The sequence below is a fragment of the Syngnathus acus genome, chromosome 2 (genome assembly GCF_901709675.1).
Source record: "Syngnathus acus chromosome 2, fSynAcu1.2, whole genome shotgun sequence".
Lineage (NCBI taxonomy): Eukaryota > Metazoa > Chordata > Actinopteri > Syngnathiformes > Syngnathidae > Syngnathus > Syngnathus acus.
Genome location: NC_051088.1, coordinates 18,851,333 through 18,873,835, shown reverse-complemented (window position 1 = coordinate 18,873,835; position 22,503 = coordinate 18,851,333). Strand labels below are relative to the sequence as shown.

At 43.1% G+C, this 22,503-nt stretch overlaps 2 protein-coding genes across 7 annotated transcripts; both read left to right on the top strand.

Annotated features, from left to right (window-relative positions):
* The first annotated feature begins 796 nt into the window (after positions 1 to 796).
* Positions 797 to 8,849, top strand: LOC119137419 (glutathione hydrolase 7). Its single transcript, XM_037276721.1, has 16 exons — positions 797 to 1,343; positions 1,989 to 2,251; positions 2,381 to 2,607; positions 3,079 to 3,230; positions 3,301 to 3,418; positions 3,502 to 3,569; positions 3,764 to 3,837; positions 3,918 to 4,111; positions 4,964 to 5,051; positions 5,146 to 5,273; positions 5,682 to 5,770; positions 5,857 to 6,009; positions 6,087 to 6,201; positions 6,442 to 6,579; positions 6,736 to 6,835; positions 7,555 to 8,849. The coding sequence occupies exons 2-16, from the start codon at positions 2,035 to 2,037 to the stop codon at positions 7,722 to 7,724; spliced, it is 2,031 nt and encodes a 676-aa protein (XP_037132616.1). The 5' UTR covers positions 797 to 1,343; positions 1,989 to 2,034; the 3' UTR covers positions 7,725 to 8,849.
* Positions 8,850 to 9,026: 177 nt separating this feature from the next.
* Positions 9,027 to 21,763, top strand: ncoa6 (nuclear receptor coactivator 6). Of its 6 annotated transcripts, XM_037276660.1 has the most exons (18): positions 9,027 to 9,136; positions 10,285 to 10,607; positions 11,159 to 11,314; positions 11,411 to 11,533; positions 11,931 to 12,053; positions 12,119 to 12,934; positions 13,059 to 13,184; positions 13,375 to 14,357; positions 14,463 to 14,695; positions 14,794 to 14,912; positions 15,541 to 16,067; positions 16,156 to 16,389; positions 16,565 to 19,487; positions 20,297 to 20,347; positions 20,442 to 20,472; positions 20,905 to 20,946; positions 21,171 to 21,310; positions 21,401 to 21,763. In XM_037276660.1, the coding sequence occupies exons 1-18, from the start codon at positions 9,096 to 9,098 to the stop codon at positions 21,445 to 21,447; spliced, it is 7,038 nt and encodes a 2,345-aa protein (XP_037132555.1). In that variant the 5' UTR covers positions 9,027 to 9,095; the 3' UTR covers positions 21,448 to 21,763. The 6 variants fall into 6 exon arrangements, with proteins under 6 accessions (XP_037132555.1, XP_037132521.1, XP_037132530.1 ...); XM_037276626.1 differs by having other exon boundaries at positions 11,934 to 12,053; positions 13,375 to 14,695; XM_037276635.1 differs by having other exon boundaries at positions 13,375 to 14,695; positions 14,797 to 14,912.
* The last annotated feature ends 740 nt before the right edge of the window (positions 21,764 to 22,503 follow it).

The window sequence follows — 22,503 nt, the reverse complement described above, 5'->3', positions numbered from 1 at the left end:
CAGCTGATATACGCTGCAAAAAGCAAGGACAGGCTGTCCAGGGTGGGAACGTAGCCCCTAATACATGCTCCCCGGGAGGATACAATGAAACCACAAGGGATCTATGACAAATTCCCCTAAGGATAGCAGCTTTGAGAACATAATATTTCAGATACCGGGGTCTATATCTGAGAAATATTTGTGCTTTTGTTGTACAAGCTGCAGATACATTTCATTTTTATTTTTTAGGATTAAAAAGTGGTTGAGGAGTGCCTGCCCTCTGCTCAGATTTGTACTGACCAAAGTATGATCTACATGCTAAAAATAGCAACAGGCAACGAGAAGGTTAAAGTTAAAGATAACTGAGACACATGGAAAACCATGTTTTTTTTCATGGAATTTATTAGCGTATATTGTATTGCATTATATTGTTCATTTTATTAACATCCTAAATTCTGAACATTAGTGTCATAAGTAGCTTTGAATTGAGGTTTTGTTTTTTATAGCCTTTACTCTAGCCTTTATTGTAATTACCTGCCTGTATTTAATGTGAATTGAAAAATGAAAACCTGTTGCAATTCAAATATAAAAAGATTTTTATTTAGGCAGGGAATCCACTATCAGCCTGGTTTGTTGTGCCAAAACAGCTGAGATTTGAACAGCCTTATCACTAGTTACTGGACAACCTGCTCGTCTTGCTCAATAAACTGACCCGCAGCTTCCCTAGCTAGGCAAGGGTGTTCCTGGGACCCTGATAGGACCTGGTGATAGCTGATGACCTCGTCTTACTGTTATTACCAGCTCCCAGCAGTGCAAAAAGTGTTCGTAACAGTGGCAACGTAAAATGGCTGCCCTCTAGCCTCAGCCGCAAGGGTTCTATTGGAAGTCCATCCATCCATTCAAATGTATCTCTGAGATGCCGTTGCGCGCACTTAGGCGCTCCAACCGTGGACACGGAGTGATGGCTTCGGACATTAATGGGAACGGAACGAACTGCCTCTTTGAATCCACACTCTCAGCGGGCGTTCGAGTTTCCAAACGCGCCCAATATACGTGACGTCCATGGAAGGAGGAGGCGGAGGAGATTACAGGGATGACAACAACAGTCACTGTGACACTTCGGTTTGTGGACACGCACTGGTTGTTATTCTCAAAACATATCTCGGCGCGTCTCCAACAGTGATATGTTTTCCCGAACAAGTTGTGCAGGTTGGACACCCTCCCTAAACAGTGAAACACATTCCAGCGGGGGAAACGATCGTTTTGTTTTAGTATTAAAGAACGACATGACCGCGACACCTAAACACGAGTGATAATCCGTCAAAAGGAATATTTCCGATTTCCTCACTCACCCGGCCGGCACGGTAAGTAAGGAGCTTGCGTGTCTTATTTTCGGGCCCGTAATTGATTCGAATTTGCCGTAGCTTGTTAGCTGGCTCGTGCAAAGAGCGCACGGAAATTCCTGACAGGTAATGTTTGGTCCTTTTTGTTGTTTGTAATTGAATATTGTGTCGACGCGGTGCTGTTAAGCAAAGGCACAGTATCGACAAGTCATCAATGTAAAGCAAGTCAACCATGGAATTGAAGATAAGCTGATCTGCACGTGTCATGTTCTGCAGGTTCCTGCTCGCACGCTTGTCAAAATGCACCGTCATCGGAGCAACACACCACATTCTTAGCAAGGAGTGATAAACAAAAGATTAGACTGTGATCCAATTTGACATAGAATTGATTCTAACCAAGAAGTGGGCCTGAAAAGAAACCCTGACACTAATTACAAAGGGTCTCCAAATATAGCCTCTCTACTATTACCGTAAATTTCGGACTATAAGCTGCTACTTTCTTCTCAAATTTTGAACCCTGCGGTTTATAGTCTGATACAACTTATATAGTTTTTTTTCCCGTGATTTTTCTCATGACGAATACACTTATACACTCATAAAAAGGCTGTGGACCGCAGTTGTGCTGTTATGTTAATAAAAGTTATGCGTCAAATGTTATATTTAAAGAGAGGACAGGTGCAGTGAGTGACCAGCACAATCCAGAAGAACAGCCATGCAAAATTCATCCCCTGAAGTCGTGGCAGATTACCCTCAAGGATTTGTGGTGGCTAAAGATGCCACTCCAGAGACAACACTGGGCAGTGCCTACTCTCCGGTGGACTACATGAGCATCACAAGCTTCCCGAGGTTGCCAGAGGATGAAGTTATCCAGGGGGACAATGCCTTAAAATCTCGTAAAGACGATGATGTCTTAGCCGAGCAAGAGACAGGTGGGTCAAACTGTGTCACCTGGTGTTTCCTAAAACTAAAAGCTGTCCTCAAAAGTCACTTAGGATGGGGCATGCATGAGGAATTCAGAAAAGTGTTGTTAAAAATATCTGATATATTTTCCATTCTAGACCCCGATGTGTTCTTGAGTTCTGCTCGTCTCCAGCGTCTCCCTTCCTCGGCATCTGACCTGGCTTATTACGATGACGTGTCCTTGAGGGAGACCACTAGCAATCCTTTTTCGGAAGATTGTGCTTGCCAGAGGGACGGTCTGAACGTCATCATCACAGCCTGTCTCACATTTGCCACAGGGGTCACTGTTGCTCTCATCATGCAGATCTACTTTGGAGACCCCCAGGTGGGAGTGAGCATCAGCATGCAAAAATAGGGTTGATTTGATGAAATAATTCTGGCCTTGCAAGAGAAGTCATACTAGGGCTGTTACTGTTGAATAATCGATTATTCTATCGATTATTCTAACGACTAATCGAATAACTGGGTAAATTTTTTAACTATTGGTATTATTTAGTAATTAAAAAGCAATGGATTTAAGTAAATTTACACAAGTCGGACTGATGGTCACTGTTTTCCAAAATAAAAGCAGATGTTTGCAAATGTCTTATTTTGATTAACACAAAAACAAAATCTGTCTGCTTTCATGAAGGACTAGAGAAATCAGAGAATTCCCCAAAAAATTGGAAAAACTCTCTACATGATTACTTTATTGAATAACAAGACGATTAATTTGATGATCGATTTGTTGTCGATTAATCGCTAAATTTTTACACCTCTAAGTCACACACACCGATCGCCTTATTTTTCTTGCCAGGTCTTTCACCAAGGAGCGGTGGTGACAGATGTGGCTCGGTGCACATCCCTCGGGTTTGAGGTTTTGGGGAAGCAGGGGTCCAGTGTTGATGCTGCCATCACCGCTGCCCTCTGTTTGGGCATTGTACACCCCCACACCTCTGGTTTAGGAGGGTGAGTTGTAGAAAGAAAAATCACGTATGGCATGAGGGAAGAATTTTTATTGTCTGTATGATGTCCTCAGGGGGGGAGTTATGTTGGTGCATGACATCCGTAAAAATGAGACAAGAGTCATTGACTTCCGAGAAACAGCGCCGGCTGCCATTCGGGAAGAATTACTCCAAACGAGCCTTGATCTCAACGTGAGGCATATTTCCTCTCATGTAGTTGCTAAGCTAACCATACTTTTATGATTTTGTAACTGTGCAATTCATGTTGCTTTCAGCCCGGTCTACTTGTTGGAGTACCAGGCATGCTAAGTGGAATGCATCAGGCACACCAACTTTATGGCAAGTACGTATGTAATAATACATTTTACCTAGCTGAGGCACAACTGATATTTATCTTTCATTGTTTATCTTTCACTGAAGCTGCTGTCCTATCCTAGCAGAAGCAGTACAGATGAAAAATCTGTTATTTGTTTTGTATTTTAAAAGTTTTCAAACCTTTGTCAACTAAGCCATTATTCCATGTCGTAAATTTGCCAGAATACCGTGGAAGGACGTGGTTTCTTTGGCAGCAGATGTGGCAAGAAACGGATTTAATGTCACTCATGAATTGGGTAAGTCATAATAGTATTGTGATGTGTAAGTCACTTGTAGGAAATTAAATTTGATGTCTACCATCTCTTTGTATCCCTAGCTGAAGCTCTTGCGAACGTTAAGGACCAGAACATATCGGATGCATTTCGGGATCTTTTCCTACCTAATGGCCAGGCTCCCCTCTCTGGGTTGTTGAGCAGACGACTGGATTTGGCCAGCGTCTTGGATGCAATCGCAGTTAAAGGGATACCAGAGTTCTACAGTGGAAACCTGACGCAGGAAATTGTTTCTGCGGTAAAGATTTCACAAATATCAACATCATCTTTACTCTTCACACACTCGGATGCCCTGACATGATAAATTTAATAAATTATAAATATTTGATTATCAAAAGCACTCAAACGAAGTACAGTGGGATGTACAGTGGGATATACAGGCAACGCTTAAACTATTTGTACGATATGTCAGATGAATTTCCCCATTTAAAATCAATGGCAATTGACCCATGAGTTAAAGCCTTCGCTAAAAACAACAATGTAATGTTCTGTAATTTTTAATAAAGAAAATATCACTCTATTAGGGGTGTGCACAGCCATTGGGTGACAGTATAATACAGTCACGCAAACAAATGAAGAGTTTTGTGCAACTACTTTGAATTTAATCTGCAGTAATATAAGTTGTTTAATGAGAATTGTTACTTTTGGTGCACAATTTGTGTTAAAAAAAATCATTCCTTAAAGCATTCCTTAAACCGCCACATAGTAGATGATATTCATTAGCCTGTCTATCCAGGTAAACATAGTTAGCATTCACCTTGTAAAGGTAAGTCATGGAAGGTGTTTTAAATAGACAATGGAGCGCGTGACTCTCTTCTAAAATTTATTTGTTTTGTCATTAAACTTGAGTGTGATGTTAAACAGCTTGAAGCCTCATGAATTTGTCACCACAACAACTGCTACTTGTTGTGAAGTGAGTTTGGTTGAGTTCAATTTTTTGCTCGCAAGTCAAAGCCAACGATCAGACAAACAGTGGTTCGTTACGCAAAAACACTTCATCAGGTCAAGTCAGGTCGCTTGTATCTGATTTCAGTCATCTGACTCAGAAACTGTCTTGACTATTGTGTTTCTTTGTTGCGCTCATTTCAAGGTGCAAGCAAGTGGTGGGGTGCTCATAGAAGATGACTTTGGGAACTACAGCACAGTCCTACAGCAGCCAGAACACATTAGCTATCAAGGCGAGTACCAGTTTCATTCTCCATTTTCCTTTTTTTTTTTTTGCAGCAGCAATAACTACAACTGACATATTGTTCTTTGTGAATGTTTATGAAGGACACGATGTGATGGTGGCTCCGGCACCTCATGCGGGTATTGGCCTGATCGCAGCTCTCAACATCCTGGAAGGTTACAACATTACCAACCAGGTGCCCAGGAACCACACCTATCACTGGACTGCAGAGGTAATATTAACCATTCGTTCATTAAAACTTATTTCAAATACAGTACAGTGGAACCTCAATTTACCTGACGAATAGACAATTTCCTAATAGGGCATGTTTTTTGATCAATAAGTAATGTAATGTTGCCACTGTACAAAGCGCCCAGGCATCCTTACAATAAAGCATAAATTCTTAAATAAAACATATTGCTAGTCAATCCTGGAAATAATAATAAATAATATATAATAAAATTTTATATTTATATATATATATATATAATATATAAATAAAATAATATATAAATAAATGAATAAAAAAGGGGCATTTAAGTCAACTGGACATTATTCTTGATCCGTCACAATCTATTAGTTCCAGATCCGCTACGACGAGGTTCCACTGTAGAGTGATTTGTCCACTGATGTCTTCCAGTCGGTGAAAATAGCTTTGGCCATGGCGAGTGGCCTAGGGGACCCCATGTTTGACACTTCAGTCTCAGATATAGTCACGAGGATGTTGAGGTAATAAAACGTGCATTGCTCTGCTGCATTCAAATCTGTTTTCTGTCAGGCTCATTCATAGAGTCCTTCCATGTCCAATCTCTAAGCAAAGAACAGGCGTCCTTTCTCCGCCAAATGATCAGTGACTTTCAGACCTTTCCAGCCAGCCATTACACGCCTTCGTTTAGTTTGGAAGATGGCGTTGCAGCTGCCCAGGTCATGATCATGGGCCCAGATGACCACATAGTCTCAGTTGTAAGGTAAAACATCACATTGGCGTGTTTTCATTGTTAATATTAAAGAGAGAATAGTTACACACCATATTTTGATCTTTTAGTTCCTTAAATAAACCATTTGGCAGTCGGATAGTGACTCCTTCAGGAATCCTTTTGAACAGCCAAATCATGGCCTTCTCTTGGCCTAATAAAACCCAAAGCTCCACACCGAACCCTGTAAGTAAACCTTATTTGTCGTGCATTTTTTTCGTGGCCTCATTCATAACTCAAATCATTTCTCACTGAAATGATTGAAAATGTGTTTCTTCTCTTTGAGTTCTCAAGTCAAAGCAAAAACATTGGCCGTGTTTCAAAACCTCCTATGTGGGGGTCGCTTGTATCTCAATGCACCACTGTAATTTCTAATATTGGATGTTGATTTCTTATCGCGTTCTGAAACATGGTTAATGTATTTAGCATAACAGCGTCCTGCCTGGAAAGCGACCATTGTCCTTCCTGATGCCCACTGTGGTGAGGCCTTCCAACAGGATGTGCGGTACATACATTGCAGTTGGATCCTCCAATGGAGCAAAAGCTCTTAGTGGCATCACACAGGTGATTATCTTACATGACACGACTGAATTTTGACAATCAACTGTGGTATTTTGAAGCCGAGGGCTAGCCGGATGTGAATAATTTATATTTTTTTCGCATTATCTTGCTTTTTTTTTTTTTTCATTTAATGGTGTGATGTTTTCTTTTCTGTCACAGGTGCTGCTAAATGTTTTGTCTTCACGTAAAAATATGACTGACAGTTTATCTTATGGTAGACTCCACCCAGAGCTGGATACAGACACCCTACTCGTGGACTGTAAGTTTTTTCCAATTCCTTTAATTTGCGGATATTCTAGGCTCTCTTCAAAAATTGTGCAATGCATTTTGTGAATTTTTTTTCAAAGGTATTTTTCAATCTCAGCTGCAAAGATTTTAAACATTTTATGACATTTGCTTCTTCAAGGGGGAGTCAGCCCCAAAATGTCTTTGTCATAATATGTTCTGTTTAGCCCAACTTGTTGAAACACAGTGTTCATATCAATGTTTTGTTTGTGGAATATGAACTAAAGAGGGATAATCTACCATTTTTTTTTATCCATGTCAGGCCCCACCCATTATGCCACTTGCTGTCAACTGAAAATGACATCACAGTTTCCCAAGGTTTCAACCAATCACGGCTCACCAGTTTTCTGAAGCTGAGCCGTGATTGGCTGTGATCTGAGCTGCTAATTGTGATGTCATTTTCAATCGACTGACAAGCTGAAAACAGCAAGTGGCAAAATGGCCGCCATCTGAGATGCATAAAAATTTATAAATTTTGCTGCTTGACTCGTATTCCACAAACTCAATATTTATTAGCATATGGTGTTTAGACTAGTGGGGGCACATACAAAATGTCATTGTCAAGATTTTTTTTTTTTGGTTGACTTTCACTTTAAACTTGTGTTTATTAAAGTAATTCCAGAACTAAATAACAAGTTATTGAAACTATATTGATGATTGCAACAAATCCCAATGCCCTATCTTCTCTTACAGCTGAATTTCTGGATGAAGACATTGAGCTCCTGCAGGGTCAAGGACACAAGGTTGAGAGGATAAATGTTTTGTCATTAGTAGAGGGTACTTGGAGAACTAATGACCTTATCACTGGCGTGACAGACCCCCGTAGTGCTGATGCCTTAGCCCTTGAACACTCCAGGACTTAGCTGTTGTCCAAAAACACTCCTGAAGCTGCTTATTAATTTTGGACACTGAATAAATTGAATCACAATGGGCTGTTCCTGGTAAAACCAAATTTAAACAAGCTGCTTATTAATTTTCGACACTGAATAAATCGAAGAACAATGGACTGTTCTGGTAAAACCAAATTACATAAATGTGGTTTGAAATTACTTTGCAGTTGTAGCTTGAACATATTATATGGTCCAAGAGACCATTTTTGGCCTGCCTACCACAGTTGAATATTATCTGTTCTTCCACCCAAAATGACATTCCTGATGTGTGCTAAGCATACATAGAAAAATGTGTATCTTTTGTGTATCCGATTCAAGTTAATCTACAATTAATCTATGAAAATAAATGTGAAATTTACAGATGTAATGTTTTCCAGGCAGGCTTCTTTGAAACTGCATGAGCATCTGCATACAATACAATATTGCTGCTGTACGGACACGAACAAGTTCTGTAGGTGTTGAAAGTCGTAAATCAATGTAACTGCGGTAAAACTGATTCAGTAACAAGTCTGCCAATGATGCAGCATTTTAAATTGGGCAGTAGTACAGTAATTTTGATGCAGCAACAATTGTGCAAATGGTGCAAGAACTTCTCAAGCAATTGTCCAGCGGCGTGATACTACTAATCAACAAGCCAATATTCAAGCCAAGCTGTTCATCTGAATTGTTGCACCATAGAATGACCACAATGGGGAAAAAAAGTACAGTGGTTGTTACTTTGCTGTGTAACTTTGATTAGATGCTTAGTTAGATGTTTGACCAACAAGTTACCAGAAAAATGTTATTCACAATTGTTACTGTATTTTGATGTGTACAGGTGTTTTGTTGTCGTGTTTTTTCAATGCATGCAACCACAGATTGTTTATTTATATTTCAAATTACTTTAGGTTGCGTACATAAAGGTTAGAATTGATAGCGGTTGTCAAGTTCTTAAAGTGGTTCTATTTTAGTGTACGCTGGTGATTTAATTTAATCCTAAATAGTGCAATATGGCTTTCATGCTTTGTTGTCTGTAGAGTGCCATGCACACATTTGGAACGATTTTATGTGATTGTTTTTCATACGTCCATCCTCATAATAAAATGGAACTGAAGAGTGCTCTATTGCATCTGTTCATCATTTGCACTTGTTCCACTGATTAAATTATTCCTTACTTTTGTTTTTAGCTTTTTTTGTGGACATTATCAAACTTATGTATGGTCTACATTTGTACATGCCAGTACATTTCACTGTCACCGTTTGCTTAATTATTTGATTTATTTTGAAAAGCCTAAACGGAAACGCTAACTGTGCTTAATGTGTTTTTCTTTGCTACCCTGTTTTGTTAGCTAATTTGGCTAGCAGATGTCGACAGGTCGAATTTATTTTCAGAGAAACTATGTGTGGTAAGGCTTTTTCCTCATCGTTGAGTATCCTGCAATGAACAAGGCGTGGCTGATCCGTTTACCTCCAAAAGAATTCAGAAGCTATTATGTGCATTTTCGAAGCATCCGTGGTGTATTACCTGGACGTCGCTGGCTATTGCTAGTTGATTGCTTGCTTGGATGCTCGAAGGATCAGCCTGGTCATAGACTTGATCAGTTTCGAATATATAATATATTACACGACAAGCTAATTTTATCGTGAAGCAATGCAAAATACATTTATGCACAATTTCTGATCGAGCCCCCCGCCCCCCATGGTATCAAGGCTTTGTGCCATGGCCCGCTACAACTGCAGGGCCGATTATTTTATTATTTTGTAGTTACTGCTTAAATGAGATAATGTGAGCATTTCGTGCGTTGACACATCACTTTAACGCTAAACATACACTGCAACAACACGTGTTTTACTGCCAGCAAGATGTTTGAATGAATGTCACTCATGCAAGAAGAACATCTTTTTATTTTGTAATGCTGCTTAACTGCGAGTGCCCGAATATCTTATCCCGAAGTATTTGGTGCATGAATGTGACAGAATTGAAATATTAAATAAGAAGGTAGAATGGCTCTCATTGGTCATTTGTCGGAGTGAATAATTCTTGGCCTGCCGTGTTATGGTTGTACTGGTTTATACATTAAATGGCTCCCGATTCCAGCTCTGGCCGTGAGGGCTATGACAGTCCACTAAGGTTTTTTTGTTTTTTTTAACATCGATTTTATCGATTAAACTCTTGAACCTTTTGACATTTAAATTATTATCATCCTACTTTTCCTTACCCCAACCATATCTTTTTTTGTGGGGCTCTAATTATTTTTGCCTCACCAGCTACATCGAAATTGTTCAGCTGCGTAACTGCTCAATTCTTCAATAAATGTGTCAAATATGTTTACAATTCCCAACGAGCTGCAGTAAATCATTGTAAACAGTGAAGAAAATACAATTGAATTGACTTGTGTTGTGGGGCTGTTTTGCGAAATCCAGCTCTACTGAACCTGTGCAGGCGACAATGAAATCTCAAAACCACCAGTTGCTGACTCTTCTAATCATTTGACAATGTCAGTGGTAATCAGGAATAAATTGTAATCGCTTGTTTTCTCATGTGCAATTTTAGCGTAAAACGGCTTCAACGCCACTCCCAGACAAAGAGGAGAATGGCTCATCGAGGCACTCCAGCTCAGCTGTCCCAACGGTCCGAGGAGGACCTGGAGCGTGAGAGTGACTCAGATTGGGACTCTGGTGTCGGCGATGAGGTTGACAGTTGCCACAGAAGCCCTGAGACTGAAGAGGACAACCACAATGATGCCACAGAAGGCACAAGTGGGCCAGGAGCGCATTCTACTGTTTTTGTTGCTTTTCAAGGGAATATGGAAGACGAAGACTTCAAAATGAAACTTGACACTGTGCTCAGTGGTATACCCAATATGCTTGACATGGGTCAGTATGCTTTAGTTAAACCCATCTTTTCTTTCTGATCAAACCGTGTACTTGTCATTAGCAGGGCCCGACCATAATGGATTTTTATGAGGATGATGTCGATATTTGGCAGGGAAAAAAAAAAAAAATCAGATCACGTCTAATTGGCCAATTAGAAAAAATCTATCATGAATAAACTAAAGATGTAAATTACAGGCAGAACATATGTCTGAACTTTAAAATGAATACCCATTAATGTTAATTTGTGGAAAATTAAAAATGTCTTCTACCTCATTAGTTCCTTTGCCATGCAGCGATAATTTCAGAATAAAAAGGAGATGCCTTTCTCTATAATATTAGTTGATCAATTAGCTAATACATTGTGCTTATACACAATTCTATTCACATTAGCTGACTTGCTACATGTCTGAAGTGAGTTTTGGCTTCATGATAGATATTTCTTATAGAGGTGGTGGTTTGCACATTGTTTTTCTTCTTTATGTTCAAATAAAAATAGGTTAACTCCATTTCCGATACACTGCAATTGGAAGTTGTATTCTGCCCTCTTCTAGACTCAAAGACGCTTCAGCCACAGCATGTCGAGCCGTGGAACAGCGTGCGTGTTACCTTCAACATTCCACGGGATGCTGCTGAACGACTGAGACTGCTGGCTCAGAACCACCAGCAGCAGCTCCGAGAACTGGGAATTCTTTCAGTGCAAATCGAAGGTCAGATACGCAGATCTTGTTTCACAACCATTGAACACACCATTAGAGCGTCAAACTAAGTAATAATAACAAGTGTCAGTTTCTTCTATTGTTTAGGAGAGGGGGCCATCAACGTTGCAGGGGGACCAAATCGAGGACAAGAAGTACGAGTTAATGGACCAATTGGAGCAGCTGGCCAAATGAGAATGGATGTGGGGTTTCCAAGTCAGCCTGGTCAAGGTATTGCTGCTCATTTGTTGCTAAAATCTAGAATTGCAACAATTGTTGTTTGTTTTACCAGTACTATCGAACTTAGTTATGGAATTTTCCATCTCGAGATATTATGGTCTATATTTAATATACACCAAGTATAGACTCTCCTTTAACCAGAAAAAGAAAATGTTTGAATTTGCCTTTTCCATTCTTTTATAATCAGCAGTAGAAAAAAGGTAGGTTACACAAAACGCAGCCGTTTCCCTCCAGTAGACTCAAACGGTGCCGATTTTGCACCGACTGTAAAATGGGACGTTGATGTTGTGTATCAGTCATGTTTTGGCCATATCGCCCAACCCTCTCTTGGTTTCTCATATCACAAAAACCCTTGCATTGAAAGTTTAATATGCTACTTTTCCACAAGCAGGAGTGAGGATGTCAAATCCTTCCATGGTCCCCCCAGGCTCAGCCATGACAGGTCAAGCTCTGGTGCCAGGTAATAGTGGACAGATGCATCCACGTGTCGCAAGACCAGCTTCACAGACAGGTTGGAGATGTTTTCGAATGCACATTTGATCAAAAGTGCTAAAATGATACATTATGCTGTCACAGATGTCATGGATCCAATGATGCCAGGCATGTCAGTTCAGCAGCAGCAGCAGCTTCAGCATCAACAGCCTGGTCCCCATGGCCCCATTCCTCCCCAGGCTGCCCATCACATGCAGGCTTTGCAGGCTGGCAGACCAATCAACCCTGCTGCTTTACAGCAACTTCAACAACAACATCACCAACAGCAACAGGCCCAACAGCAAGCGCAGCTCTCTCAGCTTGGAGCCAGAACCCCATTCAACCCACAAGGCCAAATGGCTATACCTCCTGGCTGGAACCCCTCTGGAGTCCTCCAGACACCAGCCGCCCAAGGAGGTCCTGCTTGGAGGAAGCCTCCACCTCAAGCTCAGATGGTTCAACGCCCTCCCTCTCTTACTACAGTTCAGACGCCCAGTCACCCGCCACCACCTTATCCATTTGGTAGCCAACAGGCAGGTCAGGTATTCAATGCTATGGGACAAGGACAGTTGCAGCAGCAACAACAAATGGCAATGGGCCAATTTGCTGCTCCTCAGCCTAAAGTTCCACAGGTTGGCCCTGGTGGTGTCGTAGGACCACCGAGACCTCCTCCACCCATTCCACCTACAAGTGGCCCCCAAGGGAATCTCACTGCCAAATCGCCGGGGTCTTCATCATCTCCTTTTCAACAGGGTTCACCTGGAACTCCCCCAATGATGGCTCAGAGGCCTACAACTCCGCAGGGTTTTCCACAGGGTGTTGGCTCACCAGGAAGAGCAGCCCTCAACCAACAAGGTAACATGCAACAAGGATTCATCGGAATGCCCCAACACGGACAACCAGGAGCACAAGTTCATCCAGGTTGGTCGCTTTTCTTCGCTGTGTATAATTGTGACTATAAATAAATCAACTGTTATATATACTACTGCTTATCACAAGAATTACATTGGCATTGAGATGACAAGTCAACAAATTTTGCCCGCAGGTATACCGAAACGGCCAATGGCCTATCCGACCCAAAACTTTGCTCAAGGGCAGGTGGGCATGCCAGGAGCCCCCGGTGGAGGATCTAATCAGCAGCTACAGAGCAGCCAAACATTGACCCATACAGGTAAAATACCCTCAGTGGATCACTGTCATTAAACCATAGTTTTGAGGCTAAACTTTACAAAGTGCATATTCTGAAAAAATATATTCGCATACTGCTTGTGCTTTGGATGTATTTTTTTTAACATTAAATAATGTTTGCAATACCTGTTTACGATAATGCTGCCAATGTTTTCCTTCACTCTTTGAATCAGGAGTCCAGCAGCCATCCTCCACACCAAATTCAATCCATGCCCAACCCAATGTTATGGGTGTACAAAGTGGCCATCCAGGTCAGTCCCCAGGTACAGCTACTGGGCCTAGCATGACCCAGCAACAGCAGCCAGGCCTTCAGACCCCGATCTTAGGCCTCCAGCATCAGGCCCAACCCGTGTCCTCCTCCCCCAGCCAGATGGTTCAAGGCCAGGGTGGAGGTCAGACTGTCCTCTCAAGGCCCCTCAGTCAAGGGCAGAGAGGAGGGATGACCCCACCCAAGCAAATGATGCCTCAACAAGGCCAGGGGGTGATTCATGGGCAGGGTCAGATGGTTGGAGGCCAAGGGCATCAGGCAATGCTCCTGCAACAACAACAACAACAGCAGCAGCAGCAGCAACAACAGAATTCCATGATGGAACAAATGGTTGTAAACCAAATGCAAGGCAACAAACAGCCATTTGGAGGAAAAATACCTTCTGGGGTCATGCCTGGCCAGATGATGCGTGGCCCCTCACCAAACGTTCCAGGCAACATGGCTCAGTTCCAGGGCCAGGTTGGCCCACAGCAGATGACACCGCAACAGCAAATGGCCCATCTCCAACAACAACAGTTACAACAGCAGCATCAACTGCAACAGCAGCAGCAACAACAGCTTCAGCAACAGCAACACCACCACCAGCAGATGAATCAGCAGCAGCCTCAACAGGTTCCACTTAGCGTCAATCCTAATCAAATGATGGGTATGCATGGGCAACAGTTGAGGCTTCCTGCTGGTCATCCTCTTATCCAACAACAGTTGCAACAGCAGCAGTTACAGCAGCAGCAGAAACAGCAGCAGCAAGTAATGTTGCAGCAACAACAACAGCAGCAGCAGCAGCAGCAACAACAACAACAGACAGCTCAAGCACACCCACATCAATTGGGAGATCCCAGTAGTGGGACAGGCGATTTGGGGGTCCAACAGATGGTCCCTGATATGCAGGTACAGCAGGCACAAGGCATGATGGGGGGCCCTCAGCACATGCAAATGGGAAATGGACACTTTGCAGGTCATGGCATGAACTTTAACTCCCAATTCCCGGCTCAGGTTCCAATGGGGGGACCTTGTGCACAGGCAGGTGGTTTCCCTGTCAGTAAAGATGTAACATTGACAAGCCCCCTGCTGGTAAATCTGCTGCAGAGTGATATCTCAGCCAGCCAATTTGGACCAGGAGGGAAGCAAGCAGGCGGGAGCAATCAGGTCAAACCCAAAAAAAAGAAACCTGCACGAAAGAAGAAGCCAAAAGATGGAGAAGGGCCTCAGCAAATCGAGGGACCTGGGTAACCAGTTTTATTGGCAACAAAAAGACAAGTTTTCAAAGCATATTGTACATTACCATTATGATTCAAGTTGACACATGGTTTTCTTATATTTTTAGTAGTATGGATGTGACTGGTACTATGGAGGATTCTGACCTGCAAAATTTTGGTGGCGAACCGAGTTTAGGCCTGGACAACTCTGGTACAAAGCTCGCTGACTTTCCCAACAGGCCGGCAGGTATTTAGGAATTGTTTTTTTCATTAGAATATTTTAAATTCATTGTATTAAATAGATATTAATTAGCCTCATAAACATACTGTATTTTTTTTGATTATGCTATATTTTTTAGAGGCAAATTTGAACCAAGGTATGACACACAAATCCACTTGCCTGGGTGTCATTTTATTTGTAATGTCCATTGAGTTTTAGTGGCATGTTGAAGCAGGAGAATAGTAAATGGCATGATTTCAGGTGACATTGCTAAAAACAATTTTTTTGCGGTGAGTGCATGCTGTGCTCAGTTAAGTACAGTTGGTTTTAAATAGGGTCAATCGCAGGGTTGTTGGTCTTCATATAGCCCAGGGCTAGCTAGACCCAGTCCTCAAGGGCCGCTGTCCTGCCTGTTTTACACATCTCCCTTATGTAATACATCAAATTGAAATGATCAGCTGACAAGCTGATATTATTTCAATTAGGTGTGTTTAGCAAGGGAGGCTTAAACAGGCAGTCCAGCGGCCCTCGAGGACCAGAGCTGGATATGTGTGAGGCAACCAGAGATGTTAGGTTTCTATGTCCAGTTGTAGGCTGTAGCTAGTTCTTTGTACCTTTGTTGACATGTTTCCATTTGGTATCTGTTTGCCCCAAGTATTCCCTGGTCAAACAGGTGATCAAAGGATATTGCAGCAGGTACCGATGCAATTCATGCAGCAGCAGCAGCAGCAACCGCAACAGCAGCCGCAACAGCAGCAACAACAAATTCAACACATGCAACAGCAAATCCAACAGCAACAACAGCAGCAAATTCAACAGCACCAACAGCAAATTCAACAACAGCAAATTCAACAGCAGCAGCAGCAAATTCAACAGCAGCAACAAATTCAACAACAGCAGCAAATTCAACAACAGCAGCAAATTCAACAACAACAGCAAATTCAACAACAACAACAACAACAGCAAATTCAACAACAGCAACACATTCAACAACAACAGCAAATGCAGCAACAATTACAACTGCAGCAGCAGCAGCAGATGCAACAGTTGCAAATGCAAGGTCTCCAAAATCCTCAAGGGCAGCAAGGCATGACAGGACCACAGACCCCAGCTCAAGGCCAATCCCAGGTACACCATCAGCTGCAACAGCAGCAGGGTCAGCAGCAGCATCTACAACAACAGGTAATTTGATTAAACTGCAAGATCATTTTGCAAGATGCAATAGATACCCACTGATCTAATCCTGCTGGATTTAAACCTTGAACCGCAGCAACAGCAGCAGATGTTGATGATGCTCAAGATGCAGCAAGAGCAGAAGAATCGCATGGCCATCGCTCCAGGAGGTCAACTTCCTCCTCGTGTCGTTGGCAATCAACCCGAGGCACAAAGACTGCCGGTTTCACAGCAAGGGAACATGCCTGTTATGATCAGCCTTCAAGGACATGCAGGGTTAGCGCCGTCACCTGACAAAACAAGAGGAATGCCCCTGATCATAAATCCCCAGGTGAGCGCAACTGGTGATTTCATGGCAACTGTTCTTCAAGAAAAGACTTAATTGTTAAGGAAAGCTACGTTTTGTAAAGTCAGGTTTTCTACATACAGTGTTGACGCAAAGAGAAGAAAAGTGATTGTCAGTGTGCAGTGTATTTGAGTCAACTCTACTGTCTTCTCCATTATAGCTTGCAGGTACTGCTCGACGAATGTCCCTTCCTGATCCAGGCCAGGGTCCCCAAAGCACTGGGTCTGATGAGACAACTTCTGGGATCCACCCCAAGCAGGATAGGCCAAGTGGTGCAGAAATGGCCATGCAGTCTGGAAACGGCACCCAACAGATGATGGCACCCAACCAGGGCTCCACAACCCACGTGATGAAGCAAGGCCCTGTTCCGTCATCAGTGGCCCAGCACACTGGAGCCAGTCCTCAACAACAATTGCCCACACAACCTCAACAAGGAGCACCCATGTCCGGTATTCATTTCCCTAACGTTCCAACAACTTCGCAGAGTTCCAGACCAAAAACCCCCAACAGGGCCAGTCCCAGGCCATACCATCACCCCCTCACCCCAACTAATCGTCCACCCAGCACTGAGCCCTCAGAAATCAACCTTTCGCCAGAAAGGCTCAATGCTTCAATTGCTGGGCTATTTCCCCCTAAAATCAACATTCCTCTGCCACCCAGACAGGCAAACCTAAACCGAGGATTTGACCAACAGGGCCTTAATCCCACAACATTGAAAGCCATTGGACAGGCGCCTCCAAACTTGACTTTACCAGGCAACAATAGCAACAGTGGAAGTGGTGGAAATAACGCTAGCAACAGTCAACCACCTTTTTCTACTGGTACGGGTGGGGGAGGCACTAAACCAGACAAGCAGTCTGGAGGACCGAGTAAAAGGGCCAGTCCTAGCAACAGTCGAAGGTCAAGCCCAGCTTCGAGTCGTAAATCAACCACACCAAGTCCTGGAAGACAGAAAGGTCCGAAAGTGGCCATCACATGCCCTCCCCAACCTCAACAGCTGGTTAATGCTCAGGGGCAAACCATGATGCTAAGCCCCACATCAGTAACACCAAATCCAGTATCGCAATTAAGTGGCAGCATGGAGACACAACAGACTCCGAGTCCCTTCCATGGTTTGCAAGGTAACCCTCCTGAGGGCAGCAGAGAAGGTCAGATAATGATGGCGTCCGAGCAACGTCAGGTATCTCAGCCTCAGCCGCATCCTCAGCCTGTGCGGGAGTTATCGGCTCCACGGATGACAAGTCCTCGTCCTCCCGCTCCTCAACAGCCGAAATCCGATTTGGAGTTACAAGCAGTGGATAGGCAGTCAACGCACAAAGCGCCACTGCCAGAGTCTGGAGGAACAGTCAGGCCCGCTCCCACTTCACTCAACCAGCTTCTAGACGTCGCAAACAAACCTCTTCGGCCCGTGCATGGGAATATGGTTCGGGACGTCATGACAAAAGACAGCCCCAAGTCAGCCATGGATCCAGAGAGACAACTTCAGTTAAGTGCAGAAATGCCAGCCCCCGTTGCTACATCTGTCACTCTTACTGAATCAGACACTAAAGCCAAGCCTTCTTTGTCAACTGCTACTAGCAGCCACAGCATGCATCCTAACCATGTGACCTTCAATACCACCCCCAGCAGTAACGACAACCCTTTATCCTCTCCTGGTATCACTTCCACTTTAAGTACAACTACAAGCCTTTGTTCGACCTTCACGAACACAAATGTTGTCCAGAGTGTAAGCCCTAAACCAGCTACTTCCACTCAGGGCAGTCATTCGTTAGCCGTTAGCAGCGGTTCAAACACCAGCTGTAGTCCAAGCCAAGCCAGCGTGATGCTCAAATCTGGCGCGGGCTCCAAACCTATTACAAGTGTTCACTCCGTCATACAGATTCCTGCTTCGTCCAGTTCCATTTCTCCTAACCAGATCACCGTATTTGTCACACCTAACCCAATGACTTCTGCCCCGACATCTCAAGTTCCTGCTTCTATTGTCTCCACAATGGTGGCTCTACCGAACAAAAATATTCGGCCACAGGATATTCGGCATCAGACACCTGTAACTCGACCAGCACAGTTTATCACCACCACCCCTGTGTTATTCAACCCCATCTTTCAAGTCCCGAGTACATCTGTCTCGCCCAATACCACAGTCGTTTCTCAGTCAGTCACTATGGTGGGACCTATCCAAGTGTCGACGACAAACATCCAACTTTCTACTGCCCCGAGTTGCACACAGTCGTCAGGGGCAAACATAAGTGCATCTCAACTCGCGAGAAGCGCTGTTGGACACCTTCAGACCGTCACCAATGTGTCCTCAGCTACCCCAATTGGTGCGCATTCAACTCCGACGCAAATCAACCACGGGGCCCCCAAAATAGAAAATGTAGTTGAAGCTCAAAAATCAAGTCCACCAGTCAGCCAACCATCTCTTCCAAGCCCTTCAACGTCCTCCTCCTTTCAAGCTCCCATTGCATCTCCACCTTGCTCAAGTCCTATCAGTATGAACACAGGAGGAAAGGGCCTTGTGTCTGCCGCACCCACTGCCCAAATAAAAAGTAAACCTTTGCAAGTGACCATAGCTCTCTCTGGAACAGCTGATTCCCAAATACCTGCTCAGGTATCCATTGTGGCTGCCCCCCCACAAGTCTTCCATCCTTCTCCTAGTCATGTTGTTCCAACTGAGCCATCAGTGGCCCAAACCACCGCTGCCACTCCAAACCTTACGACACCGTCAATCTCCTCTTTTGTTTCGGTTCCTGCTCAGGTTCCTACCCAGGCTCCATTGCCTCCTACAACTGTACTGTCAAACTTCACCCAGGCTGCAACGTCTCCAAATCCCATCACCAGTGTCGTTGGTACCACCACTGTGGCCTCCTCTACGACCTTGCTCTCTACAGGCAGTCCAGTTCAAAATCCAGTATCATCTTTGGTACCAATTGTTGCCACACCTGGACTGATTCATGAGATCCCACCTCCAAATTCCTCCGCTGCTACTGCCAGCAGAGTTCTTCTTTCTCAGACTGGACCTGGGTCTTTTGAACCCACTGTTACACAAGCAGTGGCTCCTGCTGAAACTATTCAGACCACACCAGGTAAATACAGGTTTTAAATAAATTCTGCTGGATGCTAGGTACTTGTATGTCCTCAATGTGTAGTTCTGCGCACATTAATTCTAACTAGAGATGTCCAGATCACATGATTGGAAATCGAGCCTGATCATCTCATTTTCAACTAGTCGGAATCGGGGGAATATGCATACGTACAACACAGCTGGAAAAAGCGGAAGTAAACACAGTGGTTTTCACGTTTTTAGATCCACAAATTATTTACTTTTCACGTTTATGATATTCACGTTTTTTTGGATTCACAAATGTAGGCGTAATTTTTAGTTTTTCACATTCACAAATATATACGTGATTTACAGGTGGTTTTTATTGTGTGCGCGCATTTGTCATGGCTTACTATTTATAAATATTCAATTCTGAATGTGGATTGTCAAATGTGTTTGTGGCTCAGTGGACACTCATTTTGGACACAAACATCACTATTAAGAAATCCACACGCGTCTCAGATATTCATGTCATCCCTTCTCTGTCCGCAGGGAGGCAGTGTTGCTGTCTCCATTAAACAGAACACGCCATGTGCTCATTTAAAAATGAAAAAAAAAACGGAAAACCAGCCACTGTATGATCTATTATATTTACATATGATTTTTGTTAAAAAGAGAAAATTGGGATGCACTTATTTCCCCTCCTTAATACATTGCCAAGGTATCAGATCGGTATTGGCGCATCCTCTAAATCATGGGACTCGGACTTGGCTGCAAAAAAAAACGTGATCAGCACATCCCTAATTCAAACTCGTAAATATGTTGTAACTCTATCTTTTCGTCATTTCTTAGAATCTGTTCAGCAAGATGTTTCACAAGAGCCAGTTGCTGTTGCGAAGACAAGTGAGTGTGTCACTTTATGCAGATAAATGAAAATTGATGTGATCTTATTTGTAATTTGGTTACACAGATGTTCTTTTTTTTTCTGTCCTTTCAGGTGACGAGGTCTTACCAAGTCCTGATCCGGGGTAAGACTCCTCATAGCAAGAGTGCTGTTGTTACTGTAGAATAGATGTCTAGCTGAAGACTTGGGATTTACTTCGACATTTCTTATTAATAATCACCTCGGAAATGTTTAGAAGTTTCTAACTCCACTGAAACTCAGGGAGGTCATATGGTTTGCCAACGGGGTATATGGTGAGAATCAGTGAGCCTCGTGGCCTCGTCACATGGTATGTATGATGAGCATGTAACGATCTACTAATCCTTGGGTAATGCATGTCTCAGGTGAAACCCAATGACATTGCTTATGTTATGACCAACAATGCATATATACAACTCGGCTGACCTTCATGGCCTCATCTCTTCTCTGGAGACTTCATTCATATGGTTTGGAAGTGAAGCCATGTTTATTCAAGCACAGTTGATAGTTTACCGCTGTTTTTCCACTTCTATCACAGATGGGCAAAGAAAAGAAAGACGCCCATCAACTTAGTTCCAAGGTATGTATTTGAGCATGTTTGCGCAGCAAAGACACAAGCGGTGGTCATGTTGACGTAGTGGAGCTGTCTGGATGAAGATGGACAGTATCTGTGGTAGATGAGGAAAAACAGCAGAGTCCTGCGCGGTATTCTATCTTCCTGAGTAGTGCAGAGTTCAACTTACCCCCTCTTTAATAATGCCGTGTTGTATTTTCTTCCGTTTGTTGGTCTTCTGTTGTTCCCAGGGCTGCTGTGGAGAAACCCAAGGGGCCGAGTAGACGTAGCTCACGAGCTGAGAAGGAGGTGGAGGAAGAGCCGGTAACAGAAAGTGCTGTCAGGAAGAGATCAGCACGGCCTGGAACGACTGCCGCGGCTGTTGTTAAAGGTAGCACAAGTGAATAAATGCTGTCAACTAACAAATCTGAATGTCAATTGCCATATTTCATCGAAACTTCATGGCGCGTATTTTCAACAGAAACTGGAGCCAGTCCCACCCAGGCCAAACGAAGGAAGTCAAAATAGAAGCAAACGTCTGCTTTGTTATGTTTCTGTTCTCTGCTGTGAATCACTTGATTTGGATTTCTGTCCCACCTCGTAATTTTATTATTATTATTTTTTTTTACTCGGTGAAGAAATCATGTACAGATCGTTTTAAAAACAATAATGATGTATTGTCCGTCCTGTAATGTGAGATTGTAGTTAAAACGTGTGCATATGTTGTGCGTGTTTTGTTTTTGGGGGGGGGGGGTTACATGCTAGAGTAATCATTTAGACTGATAATGGAGATTGTCCTGTTTGCAAATAATGTTAAAAGTGAATTAAATTTTCTACTGCTTTAGCCAATGTGTCAAATATGTATGTTTAAGGATGTCAAAGAAAATTATATTTTAGGATTTCTAGAGAATTGATTTGTAAACAATGGTGGAAAATAGGTACTATTTGGCTGGGCTGATTTGGGTGCTCCATGCATCATCCAACATCCCTGTTGGATTAAAATGATCATGAGAATGGTGAGCAAAAATCCCCAAACGACATTAGTGAATGACCTGCAGTGAGCTGGGACCAATTTAACAAAAGTTACCATCACGAGCACACTACGCTGACATGGGAATCAAATCCTGCAGTGTCAGATGTGTCCCTCTGCTTAAGCCAGTTCACGTTCAGGCCCATGTGAAGTTTTCAAGCTATCACTGAGAACATTAAAAATGAAACGAGTGGATCTTCCAGTATGACTATGAATCCAAACAAAACGCCCTCAATAAAGGAGTGGCTCCAGATGACGCATTGCAAAAACCTAGAGTGGCCTAGCCCCAAGGAAATCTCCAGACCGCAACCAAAGAGAAAATCTGTGGCGAGAATTGAAAGCCTGCACTGCCCAACAACAGCCCCAAAACATTACTGCTCGACAAGAGATCCATGGAGGAATGGGCCAAAACACTAAATATAATGTGTGCAAATCTGGTGAAGGACTAACAGGTAACAGTTGACCTCTATTATTGCCTCAAAAATCCAGATTACAAAGAAATGAATTAAATGTCTGTTATTGACCAAATATTTGTTTCCACCATAATTTACAAT